The sequence below is a fragment of the Terrapene carolina genome, unplaced genomic scaffold (genome assembly GCF_002925995.2).
Source record: "Terrapene carolina triunguis isolate 2854851 unplaced genomic scaffold, T_m_triunguis-2.0 Scaffold96, whole genome shotgun sequence".
Classification (NCBI taxonomy): Eukaryota; Metazoa; Chordata; order Testudines; family Emydidae; genus Terrapene; species Terrapene triunguis.
This window is the reverse complement of record NW_020664447.1, coordinates 41,190,868-41,209,409: the sequence shown is the minus strand read 5'-3', so window position 1 is coordinate 41,209,409 and position 18,542 is coordinate 41,190,868. Positions and strand designations below refer to the sequence as shown.

The 18,542-nt window shown below is 46.0% G+C and overlaps 1 protein-coding gene across 2 annotated transcripts in view; it reads left to right on the top strand.

Annotated features, from left to right (window-relative positions):
• Positions 1-6,881, top strand: part of TYRO3 (TYRO3 protein tyrosine kinase) — a 53,946-nt gene extending 47,065 nt beyond the window's left edge. For both annotated transcript variants that reach the window (XM_024197432.2, XM_024197431.2), the window contains one exon: positions 5,352-6,881. In XM_024197432.2, the coding sequence (XP_024053200.1) occupies positions 5,352-5,727 (376 nt within the window). In that variant the 3' untranslated portion in view covers positions 5,728-6,881. The remainder of the gene's footprint in view (positions 1-5,351) is intronic.
• The last annotated feature ends 11,661 nt before the right edge of the window (positions 6,882-18,542 follow it).

Sequence of the window (18,542 nt, the reverse complement as noted above, 5' to 3'; positions counted from 1 at the left end):
AGAGCAGGGGACCCTCTATTGCATTTTCCCTTCAAAGCTAGGCACTGTCATCAAAAGCATCTCTGCTGACTTCAACTGCAGTTGGCAGAATATATAGGAAGAGAGGGGGGCCTCTCAGGTAGCCAGAACCTGAGCCATGTAAGGCTTTATAGATCAGTGTCCACATGTTACACTGTGGCTGGAAATGACAAGGAAGCCAAGCCAGTGTTTGGAATATCCTCAGATCCTGCAGCTAATGCCACTAGGCAGTCACATTCTGCACCAGCTGTAGCTTCCAAATGGCCATCTCCACACTGCATTGCTGGGTGATGAAGTGTTCCCTCTTCGTAAAATTACATGGAATGTGTGTATCCGGATCTTTCACTCTATAGATGCTGGCATAAGCCCCCCAGTTCTGGAACAGACTTCTGCCTAGATTGAGCTATCAAGCTGGAGTGAATCCCTTGGGGCTGAAGCAGTCTTTGTAGTTCCTTAGCTCCAGCCCTAATACATGCTGACCAATCAGTGCCCTCTACCTGACTCAAAAAGGAGTCTCAAACAGAGCCACCCAGAGGATTCAGGGGGCCTGGGGCAAAGCAATTTTGGGGGCCCCTTCCATAAAAAAAAGTTGCAATATTATAGAATACTATATTCTCGTGGGGGCCCCTGTGGGGCCTGGGGCAAATTGCCCCACTTGCCCCCCCCTCTGGGCGGCCCTGGTCTCAAAGCTGGTAGCAAACACTGCCATCTTTCTCAGCTCCAAGAGGATTACTCCAGTGCATTTCCTAAGGTAAAAGCCTTTTCATTCTGGACAAAGGCATTTGAGAAGAGGAAATGAGAAGCCATCCATGCTGAGCACTCCCAGCCATTGGTTTCTACTTTCACATTTTAACTGGAGCATCTTAGTACAAATAATATATTCTTCATTTAACCCTTTCACTAGCTGCCCTATAAGGTCTCCATGTCCTCTGTGGCAGACCACTCCATCACACAGCCCAGCTCAGGGGACGCTTCTGAAAATGTTGGCTTTCCCCTCTCTGTCTCACTTTCCCCTAAAGTGGTGCCTAGAGAATGATCTGGAGGAGTCCCTGTTTCACGGAGTTGCCTGTCCCCCACGTTGGCTGTTCCACATAAGGGAATGCTCTGGGCTCTTGTTAGTAAGTCATTCACCTTAGTCTTCATGGCAGATCACTTTTTGACTGTTTCCTAGCATTTGTATATCTTTTTGTCAACCCATTGTTTGACTCTGGCAATGAAGCCAAAATATACAGTGAATGTGGCGTTGCAAAGTAGCGAGCAAGTCAGAGTAACCAAGCTTTGGTCAACTCTTCTGTACAGCGTGTTTGTATAGTATGTGGACCTGCTTCTGATTGGTGTAAATTAGGAGTAATGCCATGGAAGCCAACTGCTCCACTGCAAAATTAGTAACAGGCTCAATAAAGTGCTGTCTAGCTACAGTGAGAAGAGTAAAAAATGCCATTATGCAATTCTATATTCTTTGTTTCTCAGTGAGCCCCATATCGGATTGTTCAGTTTACAAGTTTACAGGTCTATTTGTTTTGGGCTGCTTTTCACTGTAAGATCACGCTCTCCCGGAAGAATCAGCAACAATAAAGATTCTGGAATAGGAATTTAGTTGCCAGCTTGGTGGGTGACGCACAAAGAAGAATACAAGAGATCTGGCTTTTTTCCAGCTAAATGAGTTCTGGTGTGCTGATGACACTAAGAACTTGTTTTGTTCCCAGGCTGAGCAGAGCTGAGTTAAGTATAAAACACATAGGACCTGATTCTGTATTCCTTACCTGAGTAAAACGCGCACTGAAGTCAGAGAGAGTTTGGCCTGATTGAGAACTGTGGGTTCTGATCCACATGAAGCAGATATGTGACAAAGATCCCACTTTTCAGACTATATCGTCACCCTGGCCACCCCACAGGATCTTACCCTTGGAGTATCTGGGGTAAGCTAAAGGTGCCTTCCCCAGTAAAATCCCCACAATAAGGGGCAATACCACCATTGCCTGCCTTCTGGAGGGTGAATCCTGCCTGGCACAAAAGGGCCAGCCTAGCTCTGGGAGGTTTGATGTATGCCTCTCTGCAGTAAGTTCTGTGAGTTTGGCCCTCGTTCTCTTGTGCTGCATTGTAAGAGGGAAGAGCTCCTTCCTGGCCGTCTCCCTTTGTCGGCTGTGCAGTACGTCCAGTGCTTAATTTGTGCCAGGGCTGAGCCCCGGCACCTCTGGGCTTGGCAGTTCATAGCCCTGGCACCTCTGGGCTTGGCAGTTCATAGCTCCGGCATCTCTGGGCTTGGCAGTTCATAGCCCTGGCACCTCTGGGCTTGCTGTGACAGTTATGAAAGTAAAACAATTGTTTGAGCCCCGGCACCACTTTCATTACAAATTAAGTACTGAGTAGGTCTCATTGGAGATCTCTGTCTCTGACCACTGCAGCAGATGTTTCCCAGGCATGTCTTGCGCTAAGTGAGAAGATGCTCTCTGGAGAGTAGGGAAGCATGTGTGTGCCATGTCTTCAGCATGTACCGGTTGTAGGAGGTTATTTACCAGCCCTGAAGTGGGTGGTCAGGTTTGGGATCTATTTGATCGCCTGGTCAGTTTGACTAGGACCAGGTTTTTCTAAAAGTTCACAAACTCAGGATAGTAGGTCACGGTTTTATTTAAATAAAGAAAAGCAACCATGTGATCCCCAGCCTCCAACTCTGTTGGCTCCCTGTCCATTTCAGGACCCAGTTCAAAAGCCATGCTTTTATTTAAGAACCTCCACGGACTTTCTTTATCCCATTTCACGGATCTCATCTTCCCTCCTCACTTTCTCTGCTCTTCTAACACGACCTAGCACTCCTGGTGCAAGATCTACAGTGCCTGCATGGAGGCGTGACTGGATGGAGGGGGACAGAGTGGGGAGGGGGGTTGTCAGCCAGTGAAGTGTAAGAGGTTCTCCTGCTGAGCCACAGTCAGGAGCGGAGCTCCGCTCCTGACTCTGACCTTCATCCACTCTGGCACTCATACAACTTTGCCTGTAATGACTGAAGCTCAATTGCTACTTGACCTCAGAAAAAGCAGTCTACGTAGCATGACTGGTACCGTGGCTGATAAATGACTGATAAAGTTTTGCATGCAGAGGTGGAGTGTGTCACAGCCATTCTAGGAGGAACACACAGTAATCCTGGTAATTTTTTCCAGAGCAGACAAGGCCATTTTAAGTTCAGTTATTCAAGCAATAAAGACTTTGTTTGTTTCTTTACAGCCCTCTGAACCAGAATAATAGTGCTCATGTTACATGGGGATGGTGCCCTTTACCAATCAAGTTGGCATTCCATCATAGTAATAGTAATAGCATGGGTGGCAGGTGAACCCCAGGCTCGGGGAGGCTAGACCCCGGCCTGGACCACACCTTCTGCCTGAGGCCCCGCCCCACCTGCAGGAGCACAGAGTCCCCCCATCTCCCGGTGTGGCAGCCAGCCCCACCCCCAGGCTCTCTGAGCACCCCCAGCCCTGGAATGCCAGGGGGGTGAGCAGGCGGCGGGGGCCCCCCCAGCCCGCGAATGCCAGGCAGGTGAGTAGGCGGCGCACACACCCCCACCCCCCCCCCCCGCCCCCGAGTACCAGGCAGGGGGGGGGGCGGCCCCGCCTCCCCCCCCCCCCCCCCCCAGCTCCGGAGCACCAGGCGGGTGAGTGGGCGACACGGCCTCGCTCCCCTAGCCCTGGAGTGCAGGCCAGCCCTGATTAGCCCCCCAGCCCGGGGTCCCGTCCATGGGGGGGAAGAGCCCCCTGCAGCACAGCCCAGGAAGCAGGAAGGGATCTGGGGGCGAAGCGTGAGCAGGACCACGCAAGGCTGTTCGGGGAGGCACAGCCTCCCCCTGCCTTCCATACCCGCAGCCCATGAATAGTGGATGGGTTCCATTATACCCGAGGAGCTGAGATAACAAAGTTTAGATAGAACCTTTTAGAACTCTGACCAGAAATTGTTGCTCCTACAAATCTGGCTTCTATTTTGGTTTTGGTTTTTTATTTTTCCTCCTCACGGTTTTATCTATCATTTGATTAGAATCTGAAACAATAAAATCTCTGATCCACTGTTGAGAGTATAAAACACACACTATTGAACAAAGAGCAGTGGTTCTCAACCAGGGGTCCACGGCCCCCTGGGGTCAGTGAGCCCTTTCAGGGGGCCTGCAGGGCCCCAAGGCTGAAACCCAGTGTCCCGAGCTCCAGCGCTGAAGCCAGGAGCGGCGCGGGGCTGAAGCCATTCCTCCCCCCTCCCGTCCCCCCCCAAGCTGGGAGCAGCTCCTGAGTGAGTCAGGGGCTGGAGGTGGCGCTCCCTCCATGGACCCTGCTGTGTGGAGCTGGCTCAAGCCCTGCCAGCCCTTGTCCCCCAAAATAGAAGTTAAACTATGCCTATGCCCAAGGGTCCCCTGGCTTGTAGCCCTGAGTTCCCCCCCCTCAACCCCCGCTGGGCCCTGGAGTTTTTATAGCATGTTAAGGGGAAGAAAAAGGTTGAGAACTCTTGCCGAGAATAAAAATCTATCACTAACCATTGCATTTATTCGGGGTTCTATTCATGCCAAGCAGCATCGGTGGACTGATGCTCTACCAAATCAGCTTTGTCTGACTGGCCTTTTGATTTTGATTTTTGTGTGTGTGCGACTCCTGAAAAACCTGCTTCTTGGCAACAATCATTCTGAGCAAAGTGAAAATACTCTGGAAAATGTGAGGAGACTAGGAATTTGATACTATTGAACATACTGAAGGCAAATCCTCTCACCCTGTGCCAAGCCTGAGCAAATGGCCTTTGTGTCAGGGAGTTCTGGAGAGGGATGTGTGCTTTTTATTTTTTTATATTGTAGCTGTGTCAATTTACTACCCAAAAAAGCATCTAACTGCTTCTAAAACGTTCTAGTGACACATCTAACTCAACCAAAAAATAAGCATCCAGAATTCAGATTTGACAAATGCCCTTGTTAACTCTCCAACACACCAAAACTAGAACTCTCCCCTCCCCATCACCCTGCTTTTTCCCACTCAACCCACACCAGAGAAATCCTAGGACTATTCACTGAGCGCTGTGGGTGACTCCTCTGCAGATCTGGCTGCTTGAATTGCCTCTGTACACAGAGATTTTGGGGTGGTATAACAGAATTACTCCCAGAACTTCCACTGGGATAGGGTGGAATTGCATGCCCCCACATTATGGCTTGTCGGCACAATTGACCCCTAAAATGGTGGTTGTACCATGTCACTGAGTGAAGAATTGGGTCCTGTTTTGTTGTTAGTGGCGTTGCCACATGATTAATGGGCCGAGTTACTTTGCACACAGACCCACTATATTTTTCAGCTCTCTTTACTCTGTTTGCATTGCAGCTATGATCTCATGTGCAGATGCTGGCATTCTGAGCCCAAGCTACGCCCTAGCTTTGGAATGCTGAAATTACAGCTGAAAATGATTCAGGGGAGAATGTCCATGCTCTCGTCCAGTCAGGATCCTTTATACGTCAACATTGGGGAGGCCAAAGAGACTTCTGGGAGCGACCCTGCCCTGTACACTTCATTTAGAAATTTGGACAGCGGAGAGAACATTGCTGGAGCAGCTGCTGCTGTCACTAGTGACTATCGCTACATCATGAGCCCCTTGTGCCTTGGAAATGACGTTGGAAGTGAAAGGCATCCCAATGCAGCTGAAGGGGAGGCCAGGAGCCTTCTGCAGGAGCTGGAGTCAGAAGGAGAGAGAAGTTGTTAGCCTGTAAGAAAAAGACGCTCCAGTTCTCTACAATGGGGTGTGTGCAGCTGTATTGCCATGTCGCACTGCTTTCTAAAGCCAGTTAGAGGATGTTTTTAAGCCGCATGGGTAGCTATAATTAGGGCTACTTCTGTAGCTAGCACCATCTGTGTGGGCTGCTGTTGCGAACTGCTCAGAAAGATCAGAAATCATAATAACCCCTTGGACTTTTGGGGGGTAGGATGAAAGGTCGATTGCATCCAGTGGGAGTGGGTTCAAAGCTACAGCAACCAATGAGTGTTTGTTTGCTCAGCTAATTCTCATTGGCTGCCACCATAGAGTTGAATGCACATACTAGTCCATCAGTGCTCGCTATTTTGTGGATGCTTTTTCAGTTCTGGCTGTGTGAGCTTTGGACCAGTAGATCTGGAAACACTGGCGAATATTTCCACTGTCGTTCAGGACATAGGGGAAGAAAAGCCCCCTTGTGTTCACTCAGCAGTACTGCCTAGACCTGTTGCCTACCTCAGTGGTTCTCAATCTGTGATCTACGGAGCTGCTTACATACAGTGATAAAACAGCCAGTGTTTTTCAAGCAGTGACACTTGTTGCTAGAAGTAGCCCTGCCCAGGGCTCTCTTAGAATTTCCAGATGCTTTTGTTGAACAACTAAACTGAAACCAACGAAAATCCAACACCTTTCTCCACCCTGTGCACCTGTTTTTTGTCTTTCGTTGTCTTCTGTTTGGTATTAATGCAGCCCTGATCAAATGTGTAGCTGCTGTAAAATGAGTTGGTGGGGGCAACCATGCAAGAGGATAGAACCATACTTCACAGGGAAGTAAATCGAGCACTGCAGTGGGGGCTGGCAGCAGTACGGGGAATCCCTCCTCAATAACATAAAGTGGAGAGGAAAGAAACAGCGCAGATACAAAATGAAGGCCGGTAACCATGCATTGACTTCAGCAGAAGCAGGATCCAGCATTTGCTTTATTGCTTTATTTTAATCTTCTCCCTTAACTGTCCCTTTCTTACCTTTTTTATGTAACCAAGCACTGTAGGTGCCACTGAAAAGGTGTGGAATCGTTGGGAGCAAAGGGATCAACAAGCAGGGGCGCTGGAACAATTTGTATAGTGGGGGTCTTGAGAGCAATTGAACCAAACTGTAAACCCTGTATATGATGGAAACCCCAGCACCCCTAGTTCCAGCACCTATGTCAATAAGGGGCTATCTGTCTAAAAAAAGCAGTCCTCACTATGAAAAAAATTGAGAACCAGGGGCCTTGCTGATTAGGAGGTCTTCAGGCATCTGCAAAAGATCAACCACATTGGAACGTATTCTGTTTATCACTGCAGCCTTCCAGCGAGGGAGAGATTCATATTACAGCTCTCTCCTCCCCCCCGAAATCAGCATGTCGGATACGTTATAATTGCAAACGGTCATGTGTCTTGTTTTTTTAAATAATGTAATATTTTAATGTAAATGAGCAAGTGTTTTGTATAGCAGTTCCCAGCACTGCCAGAGACGTGCAGTACACCTTACCCCGGTTGTCTGAATGTTTACAAGACCAGGATCTAGCTCATTTGACTTCCTGTGCCCTGAAGAACTTTGCAGTATCGTGCGTCTTGGGCTTCCACATTGCACTCCCCTCACAGCGAAATGCTGTAAAATTTAATGTTTATACTTTGAAATGAAGTGCTAAAGATGGGACCAAGCTGCAAAATTCAAATCCAGATCTGGAATACGAATACCCAAACTTTGCCTAAGGAGAGGTGCTGATAGCAAAATTCAGAGCCACATTCGAGTCCTAATTTAGAACAAAGTCTGGTGTAGTTGGCACTGGGGTTTTGAAACACAAAACAACAATGTCCTAAAGCTGCCTCCCAGAAGTCCCACACAATAGACTGCACCATCTTATAGACCAGGAAATGTAGGATTTTTCTTCTTGATTTAACTGGTATACAGAAAACACTGGTTATAAGTGAGCAAATAACACATAACAAAGGGTATTGTTTTACTACAGTACCTGTGCAGGTACGTACGTGTGTTTATTGTGAGAGCTGAAGGCCACGTTCCCTGCAGCCAGCTGGGAAGTGGAGATGTACCTATAGAATCTAACTTCTGGAAGCATCTCATTAGTTTTTATTCTTTTTTTAATAATAAAACATGTACTGTGTCCGAGCCCCAGCCTTGTGTCCACTCCATCTCACAACTGGTGATGTTTTTCTTTAAGGGCCTTCTCATTCAAATGAGGCACTGATAAAATTGGTTGGCCTCATACATGATTCCCCCCCCCCCCTTCACATAAAAACACAATGAGCCAAATCTTTCTCCTCACCAAGCCTGAGGAGCTGAGCTCAGGGCAGGAGGATTCCTGGGAGTGGGGTGGAGATGAAGGAAACTTCCAGCCATCCTAGACTGCAGAACCTCTCTGTGTCACTACTGCAGGCATGAGACTGCCACTACCCCTGCTGCTGTGCCCCAGTCTGTGATGGCAAGGGCTAGTGGAGTAGCGGATGTTCCAGCCCAGCCGCCTAAGCCTTCCAAATCCCCTGGGAAGGAGCTCAGAGGGAGCCCCGCTGGGGGATGATCTATAAAGAATGTCAGTGACTTGGATGTGGGCATCTGTACCTAATGGTCAGAGCAGGAGTCAGGCCTTCTGGTATAGGAATCAGAGCCAAAGGGCAGAACTGGGTTACCTAGAGTGAGGCAAGGCAGGAGCAGGGCTAGGAACAAGCAGCTGCAGGAACCATTGGCAAATGCTTTGAGTAGCCACTGAACTGCTGTTGCTGGGCTTAAGAGCCCACCTGCGCACTCTTCCAACCAATCTGCCAGTTAGGCAGCCTACTACAGGCCCGCTGTGGAGACTGGCTCCAGCTCTGGCTGTGGCTCTGCTGCAGGACCTGATTCCTGATAAAGAAGAGCTGGTGCCAAAAGAGGAAGGAGGCTAAAAACAGTCATGGGTGCATTGATATCTTAAGACAGGCCTTGCCCCATGCTCTGAAAATAGCAACTGAGTGATTCAGGACAGACTCAGGGAGGACCTTCCATACAGTACCTTATCAGAGAAGATGGTGCCCCAAATGGGTCCAGGGGATCTTTGGGACGGACAGCAGAGAGATCCCAGCCAATCCCAATTGCCTTGCGGGTTGCTCAAATATTTTGGTGTTAGATTGTTAGGGGCTTCATATACTTGGCTTGTTCCTGCTCCCATTAAAGCCAGTGGGAGCTTTGCCATTGAATTCCGTGTCAGTGAGATCTGGGCCACCCGCAGCAAGACTCTGAGTAAAGTCTTAGTCTAATACTTCTGATTTTGCCATTTCTGCCATCGTTTTGGAAGGCTGACTGTCTTCAAAACGGAACCAACTGTTCCCCCTCCTTCCATGGAGCCAGTAGAATAGCACAGACTCCCCCATAATGGTAGTTTTGCTTGGGCTGCAGCTTCACCATAGCATTCCCTCTGGTGGCAGAGCAGAGCAGTCAGAAGGTTGGGCTGCCTGTTCTTACAGAAATGGGAGCTCCACAGGAATCCAGCCTGCAGATTTAAACCTGATCACGCTCCCTCCTACCCCCAAACCTACCTCAGCAATGGGACCACGACTCTTCTCTCCCCTTCTAAGGTCTGCTCAGGCCACTCAGTGGCTGCGGCACTTACAATGCCTTTTGCAAAGTAAATTCTGCTGCCTGGGAGCGGGGAGCATACCCTGCTGCATGGTTCTCCCCTGTCTGTGGAGCTATAGCATACTGGCTATGAAGAGGAGAGAGGCAGCTATGTGGTGAGGATGCTGTTGCTGCATAAATTGCTTTCTCCTCTGTGTATGCATGCCCCATCCCTTAGTGAAGGCCCCTGTATGGGGCACAGGGAGGAAGCATATGCCCCTTTAAGGAGGAAAGAGAAAATGTACTATGGGGGTGGTCAGATTTGGGGCCTGTCTACCTAGACACTTTCCCCTTTGGGAAATAATTAAAACCCAGTTATTTAAAATGTTGATTTATTTCTAAATCTCAACAGAATTTCTTAGCCCTGAGTCATCTCACCAAAGGGGAATAACCTCAACCTGTCACTTACCATGCATGATTGGGTTTTTTTTATGTCAGCAGCTACAGTTTTGGGCAAGCTGGGATGATTCTTTCCCCTTCTTCCTACAGTACCTTCTTGTAACACTTGGGCCAGAATAGGCCCCCTTTTTGAAACGTTACTGTGCTATTGTGTCTAGTAAAGGCACCTATGGAGTCTTGTAGCACAGCCATGGTCTCTTGTGCAGCTTGTTTATACATAGGGACTGATCCTGCACTCATTGCAACCCCTCTAACATCAGTCCTATTGACTTGAATAGAACTGCACTAGTGTAACTAGGGTCAGAATTTGGGCCACAAGTTTGATGGGACAGAATAGACGTTTATTGATGTGGCCGGACACGTCTGCAATATGAGAATAAACCACTAACCCAGGCAAATGAACCATTCTCCTCACCACCGCCACCCCCTTTTTTTTTTTTGGCATGCACTTAGTCAAGTCTTGCAGGCCTTACTTGGTAAAAGCTCCTACTGAAATCAACCACAGTTTTGCCTGGCTAAAATCTTGAGCTGGTCAAATAATGGAAAAAAGCATGTTTGCAAATATATTCCTGAATAAATGACTTGAACTCCATTTGGCTGTTATTCACACTATCCATTTTATGTCAGTTTTCAGCCAACTGCCAGCATTTGCCAATCGCCAGCGTTTCAAGAGTCCATTGCTGAAGTTTGTTTATAAGCTTTTCTATGACGCTCATCGTCGGTATCTGAGACCCACATTCATGGATTGATCATTATTTGTTAGTCAACATTCATTATGCTCCTGTTAAAAAAAATCGGTTATCCAGTCAAAGAGCAGAAAAGACAAATGGCCCTGCTTCTCATTAGTTCTCTTAGTGTAAAAGGACCTTAGTGTCAATGAGCATTAAGACCGTAATGACTGTAGGTTTTGAGCCTGACAGTGGTAAAATGTGAAAAATGGCTGTGATTCTGCTTTGGCACAGTCTCCTATTCCATATAGCCTCAATCTTGAGAGAATATAAAATGTTCCAGTCCTAAATCTGTGTGGGCTGGGGAAATAGGATCTTCTCCGCTCTGCCCACAGTACCATTGAAAGCAGGGGGGCTGTGTATTTAAACACCATTGCTGCTCACCTGGGTCTAGCAGAGCTTCTCTGACTACTGTTCTGAGAGCTTTCCAAACATGGCTACAACTTGCATGTTTCCAACTGTAACATGAAAATGATGTAAATGTTTTGGGGGTTTGTTTTTGCAAGCTTCTATTTTCTAACTGAGAAGTTACCACAAGAAATAGTTGACCTTAGGAAATTATTGCACCTGCTAATTGAAGCGCTCACAGCTAGGATAGGGATTTAAAGGGGTTGGTCTAGTTATTTTTAAACCTTTTTAGGGACTGACTGTTGCCAATCTGCTATATGAATGAATGGGAATTAGGAGCAGGAAGGGGGTTGGTCTGTATGTGGAAAATCCTGCTGGAAATATACAACATGATGCTAAATAATGCTCAGAGCATTTCCCCAAAGAAAAAATACTGACAGCTCTGAAAGCCTTGAGACAACTTGGAGAGCACTTAAGAAAACATTCTGTAACTGTAACATAACTAATACACTGGATTCAGCATATCACTGCACACTTAGCTGACATATAAGACATGGCTTCTGATTGCTACCTTGTTATTAACTGGACGGTAGACTGCTATGGTGTTTCTCTTGTGTTCAGACTATTATTACATTTATAACTATGGTTTTGCCTTGTGGAGCATTGATGGTTCACGGAGCACTTGCTGGTGGTTTGCAGAGAGCTGGTTGGTCACGAGGGTGGCTCTCATCTCTAATTGTTAAAAGAAGCTCAAAATAGTTTGGGCTAATTCTGGGCTGGTGTAAATAGACAGAGCTCCATTGACATCAGCTGAGGAGCTGGCCTATTAAATAAGTATTTTCCTAATACTATTTCTCCATGTAAGCAATTGCTGTAGTTTCCACAAGGATATTACATAAACATGAATGGGCGGGAGGTAATCTGCACATTTGTATATGGGAGGGAGATGTACATGGGAGAATTGCTTTATTAAGATCTAGCCTACACTGTGGAAAAGTTTGAGAACCCCTGATTTTAGAGTATTGAGATAAAAATACAGGGTGCAATATGCCTTTCCAAATATATTTCTTCACTGTGGATACATGTTCTTTATTCTTCTTCACATTCTAGTAAAATAAAGTGACAATGAGGAGCACATTTCACAACGGGACCCAATTCTACTCAGTTATACTAGTGTAAATCTAGAGTAAAACAACAGTGAAATTCACCAATTTCATCTGAGTTACTCTGGATCTACAGCAGTGCAAATGAAAGCAGAATTTGGCTAGCTATGTGCAATATGCCCAGAACAATAAAAAGCATTAAGTTGGAGTTTAAATCTACCATTAATGCTCTGCTTACTTACCAATTTGAGCTCTGAAGGTGCTGTAATAGCTCTTCAGTGAACATGCCTAAGGTGTAATATGTTACTGAGATAAAAAGTGCAAATTTGAATAAGGGGGACACAATAAATATATGAAGGATCTGAACTGAACTGAACTCCCAGAAAAACATTTTTTCCTCTGTCATTTAAATATCTTCAAATATAATGGGTCAGATGCTGGCTTCAGCTTTGCGGTTTTAAAGGTATGCCAAATTCTGATCTTAGTTATGCCAATGCAGCTCCATTGAAGTTAATACATTGGGTTGCACAAGTGTACCTGAGAGAAGAATTTGATTCATTACCTGAAATATTTTCCAGCGTCAAATACATCTATTAATGAAGTCTATGTGGGACATCACTAAAGTTTCCTGCAACTGTTGCACTGCCAGTGGGCCATGTTTTCTGTTGGCACAAATGGGCAAAACTCCATTTCCACAAGCAGAGAATTTGGCTCAAAGTTTTCTCTTTTTTTCTATCTAAATATACGTGAGCAAACATTCCTACTCTGCTGAATTCTGCAATTTTGAAGTCAATGAGGCTGCACTACTGTAATTGAGGAAAATAATTTGGCCCACAGAGACTTCTTCTCGGGGCGTATGGTACTTGCACTAGAGAATCATTATGTTACTGAAGCATGACTTACATAATAGGATCTTTTACAGCCGGCTGATTCTCCTGTCACACTGCTGTAAATAAGGAGTAGCTCCACTGATGTCACAGGCAATACAATGGTGTAAAACCAACATAAGTGAGAGGGGAAATCAAGCCCATAATCTACCATTCAAATAGACTTCCCTGAAATCACATTCTGACTTCTCTTGTATGAAGAGACCTGTAAGGATTGAATCAGCCTCATGCTTTTTCACCTAATCAAACTTCATTTAGTATCACTGAGGCCTGATTTTGATATCACATCAGTGTCAATCAGTAGTAGTTCCATTCTGTCTCACGTGCACATATAGTGTCAGCAGAGCAACATTCTATAGATGCAGTTGCAGGTCCATAAGCCATTTCAAGGCTGCCTCTGTGACACTGATGATATCCTCCCTTTCACCTTTGAATCCGTATTTGGGGCACTGCGTTATGATGTGTTTGATGGTTTGGAAGTTCTCACCGCAGTCGCACGAAGGGGAGTCTTTGATTTTCCACTTGTGCACAAAGTAGCCACATGTTCCATGATTTGTTTGGATGAGGTTCAGTGTGGTCCAAAGTCTAGGGACAGGTTGAAACTGGGAGGGTGGCTTGTTGGGTCTGTGATAATGTGCTTGCTTGGAATGGTGGATGAGGTGCTGATACTTTGCCATTCCCTGGCCAGATCCAGAGACATGAGGTGGTCACATGAAGTCCATAGTGGTTTTCGTGATCTCAGGTGTTGTTGGGGTATGTTGTCCATAACCTGACGATGGGAAGTTCCAGGTAGTTTTTGTGGGCCCCAGGGGCTACTAACCCTGAATGGATCTTTAATGGCTCCCTGTGGAGCAGATTACTGAAAAAGGTCCACAGTAATTAACTTAACACTGAGAAGGAATTACACAAGCAGTAAAGGATTACATTAAGCACATAACTCCTATGTAAGACATTAAAGAACTATACATTAAGAGCTATACATTCCTCTCTTTCACAAACATACACAAACAGGTCCTGTCCTAGCCTCACACAGTTCCTGCTTGGCAAACAGAGAAGGTGGTTACCAAGTCTGTGGATGACTTCTTCCCTCCAGGTCTGGTCTCCTCAGCCATCTGGTCTGTCTCGGATTCCCTCGAGGCAAGGCCTTGGCTGCCTGGAAACCCCTCTGGCTCACAGTCCTACTCGAGCCCACAGAGCAGCGTTTTGCTTACTCTGTCTAGCAGCTTCTTCAAGTGTCAATTAAGGAATCTCCTCTCCCTTTTCTCTCGCTGCCAGTAATTTACTTTGCTTGATTTTATACTCTTTTTCCTCAAAGGAGTCACATGTCTCAAAAACATGCCCAGTGGGCATGTAGTTATTAATTTTAGCTGATTCGTATTTTGGAAGGGACTGGGGGGCGGTACCAAACAAAGACCATACCACGTTTCCTCACTCATCAATCATTCACTCTGGTTCTCTGTGTGGTGTCCTTGCTGTAGGGTCACTATAACCAGGTCGGCCTGTGTTCCATGCTGGAACTTTATACATGTGATATTTACTTTTGCATGGGCCCGTTTTTGCCAACCAATAGGTTCAATATTGATCGCACACGCAGGCTTTGCCAGTCCTTTGTCAAATCTGCTTCTGCGTAAAGGGGCCCTGCTCCCAGGGTCCTCTGCAGTTCTTCAGCCATGTTTAAGTCACGTTATGCTCACACCATTCATTCAGCATGGCCACACCAATTTGGCACCATCCCAACAGTCTTCAGCACGTTTAAGTTCTTGTGCTGTGGCTATAGCTTGACGGATAGCTGGAGACAGTAGAGATGTTGATCTTAAACTTTCCATGATGGTTTGCGTGGTCTGATTCAGCTGTATTGCATCTTCTTGTCCACATTGGTGCACTGTACTCTGCAACTGAGAACACCAGTACCACGGCCGATGTTTGTAGCACCAGGGCAGTTGATCCCCAGCTTGTTCTCACTAACTTTTGGATCCTATTGATGCGAGTCTTTGCTTTGGAGGCTTCTTTCTTGAGGTGGTCGTGAAAGGTGAGTGTGTGGTCAAGAATTACACCAAGATACGTTGGCTTTGGGTCATAATGCACAGTTTCTAACACAGTTAGGGTGTTTTATGTGATTCTGTTGTCGATTTGCTCTTATTTTCTTGGATTTGGTCTCAGCTGCCACTTTTGAAAATACTCCTCCATGATCTTAAGGTCAGATGTCAGGGTCACATCAAGTTCTTTAAAGCTATGGGTCTGAACTGCAAGTGCCAAATCATCAGCATATGCAAACTTCTGCACTATCCTTTCAGGTATATCACTCATGTGAACACCGAAGAATGTCCAAGTGACTACAGAGCCTTGTGGTAACCCAGGGGTAGGCAACCTATGGCACGCATGCCAAAGGCGGCACGCAAGCTGATTTTCAGTGGCACTCACACTGCCCGGGTCCTGCCCACCGGTCCGGGGGGCTCTGCATTTTAATTTAATTTTAAATGACGCTTCTTAAACATTTTAAAAACCTTATTTACTTTACATACAACAATAGTTTAGTTATATATTATAGACTTATAGAAAGAGACCTTCTAAAAATGTTAAAATGCATTACTGGCACGTGAAACCTTAAATTAGAGTGAATAAATGAAGACTCGGCACACCACTTCTGAAAGGTTGCAGACCCCTGTGGTAACCCATTATTCAAAGAGTGTGGCTTGCTGGTTTGACCTCTGAGGCATGTACACATTGCTCTGCTGCGAAGCATGATGCTGAGCAGCCGGAGAATGCACAGGCAGGGGATCACTTTGGCCAGTTTTAGTAGCAATCCATCCATGCAGACTGTGTTGTAAGCTGCTGACAGATAGATGAAAGTGGTTTAATTCCAGTGAAGTAAATGGAATTCACTGTAAAACTGGTGTGAGTTCAAAATCAGACCTTGAATGGGATTAGGGTGACCAGACGTCCCGATAAAATCGGGACCGTCCCGATTTTTAGCTGTTTGTCCCGCGTCCCGACCGATCTCTGGTTGGGACGCAATTTGTCCCGATATTTTGCTCCGCCGGCAGCTCTCGGGTTCCCCCCCCCAACCCGGTGTCCCGATATTTTCTTCATCTCATCTGGTCACCCTAAATGGGATCCACGAAGGGACTTAGGGCTGCAAGGCTGAGCATCACAGCGCCTAGCTTTCATGCACCTAGGAACAACAGGAGCAACACTGTGATCCACAAAGTCTGAGTTAGGCACCTAGGCTCCTTATACAATGAATAGGGAGAAGTAGGCACCTAAGAATGTGATTCACAAAGCCAGCACATTAGGCAGAGAGCAGCCTAAGCTAGCCAGTGGGAGATACCGACCAGAGGTCTGTGTGCTAAGCCCCACCCTTCTCTTAAAGGTAGCCTAAGCCTGGGCTGCACAGAGGCACCTCACTCTGCTAGTGATCCATGAACTGTGGAAGGATGGGTGCTTGACCGCCTAAGCTGCATGCAGGACCTGAAACAAAAGAGGCAGCAGCAGCACTCCTTTATAAATTTTAGCTTAGTGGCTAACTAGGCTATAGCGTCATTCTAACTCTTTTTTCTGGCTCAGGTAATATTTAAGTTTTCCATTGTTTAATTAAAGTGGAACAACGTCAATAGGAGAGATTGAGGGGGCTCTCACATCAGACTATTCCATAGCCTAGTGATGAGGACACTCACCTTAGAGGTGGTAGGGCCCTGTTCAAATCCCTTCTCCCCCTCAGAAGGAGGGGAGACTTGAAGCACATCCTCGATGAGTATCTTATCCACTTGGCTAACGGTCCTAAGGGTGCTCTTCCCTCCCACAGCTGTTTTGTGTGAACTTGCCTGAGGGGCCCGATTTGGTAGGCATACTCACCTACTGGGTTGGGCAGCCAAACACCTATCTTTCCCTGTTTGTGACTTGCTTAGGCAAGAGAGGTGTGCAGGAGCCTACAGCAAGGCTAGTGTGTGTATGCACAGAGGAAAACACTAAGGGTATTTCTATGCTACAGTGACACAGCTGCAGCACTGCAGCTGTGCCACTGTAGCAACATAGTGTAAATACTTCCTACATTGATGGAAAGGTTTTTTCTGTTGATGTAGATAATTCAATTCTCTGAGAGAAGCTAGGTTGACAGAAGAATTCTTCTGTCGACCTACTTGGGTCTACACTGCATCTACAATGTGAGTTTGTCAACCTAACTACATCCCTGGTCTACACCTAAAACTTAAGTCTACCTAGTACATTGCTCAGGGCTATGAAAAATGTCAGACCCTGTGAAATGTAGTTAGGTTGACCTAACCCCCACTGTGGACACAGCTAGGTCAATGGAAGAATTTGCCCATCAACCCTGCTACCATCTCTCAGTGAGGCGGATTACCTGCAGCAATGGAAATATCCCATCCATCGACTTAGGAGGTATCTACACTACAGCAGCACAGCTGAAGCACCATAGCTGTGCCGCTGTGGTGTAGACCTACCCTTAGACGTCTACAGAATTTGGCAGCAATCGAGCAGGAATTTTGTGGATCACAGTGGTGCCTAAAAAATGGGACTTAGAAGCCTAAATCCCTTCATGGAACCCATCCCTTATGTCTAGCCTGTTGCTAGATTCATTTTTATTGACATCAGAAAATCTGCACATTGGAGTGTCCCCACTGACTCTGAGCTTTCATTTAAAAAATATGGTGATAATTTTTACTCAGTAAACCTCTTGTAAATGATCACAGCAACAAAGCATCACCAGACATGTGACTTTACTATGAAAAAAGGTGTGTTCTTACCTTGTGGTAGCTAACATGTGGTAACTAACATGAGACATAATCTTGATGAAGACAATGTAGTTTATGACTTTCACATGAGTTAACAGGTAAAGGTAAATCCTTCACTCGCCTCAGAGTCTTTACCTTAACCTGCTAATGTATGAAAGCTACAAACTGCCTTGCCTTCACTAGTTTACGTCCCGTGAGCTAACATGAGGTAAAAACACATCATTTTGTATAGTGAAGATGCACCCATAGAGTAAACAGCATGATACCAGTTTTCTTCCTGAGATGGTTACGGGCACAGTCAATCCTGCTGGGAGTTTGAACCCATGGTTACAGAGATCATAGGGGGTTCAAAACTGAGACTTAAACCTGCTCTGCCATAAACTCTGGCATACTTTAAAGTATTTATCCACAAAGAATACATACTTACAGTTGCTGAAATTTAATTTTAAAACATTCTGGGCCAAATTCTGTTCTTGGTTAGGAACATAGGAATTGTCATAACAGATACTTCAGAGGAGGGTGCAAGAAACCTTGTAATGGACAATTATGGCATAATATGCCCAGAGGGGAAGTTTCCTCCTAACCCCAGGCTGTTAGTGGTTGGTTTATGCCCTGAAGAAAAAGGGTTTATTTAAATGTTTATCCCCTCATAGAATCATAAAATATCAGAGTTGGAAGGGACCTCAGGAGGTCATCTAGCCCAACCCCCTGCTCAAAGGAGGACCAATCCCCAACTAAATCATCCCAGCCAGGGCTTTGTCAAGCCTGACCTTAAAAACCTCTCATATACCAGAAGTCAGTGGGGTGGCACTGATTTCACCGAGAACAGAATTTGGCCTCCGGTTTTCAAATCTTTCACACTTCATTATTTACATTCCTCACAAATATGCCTGTAAAAGCATTTAAATTTGGGCCTTTTAAAAAATACAAGATGTTAATGTAATGGTCCATAGATATAGAGGC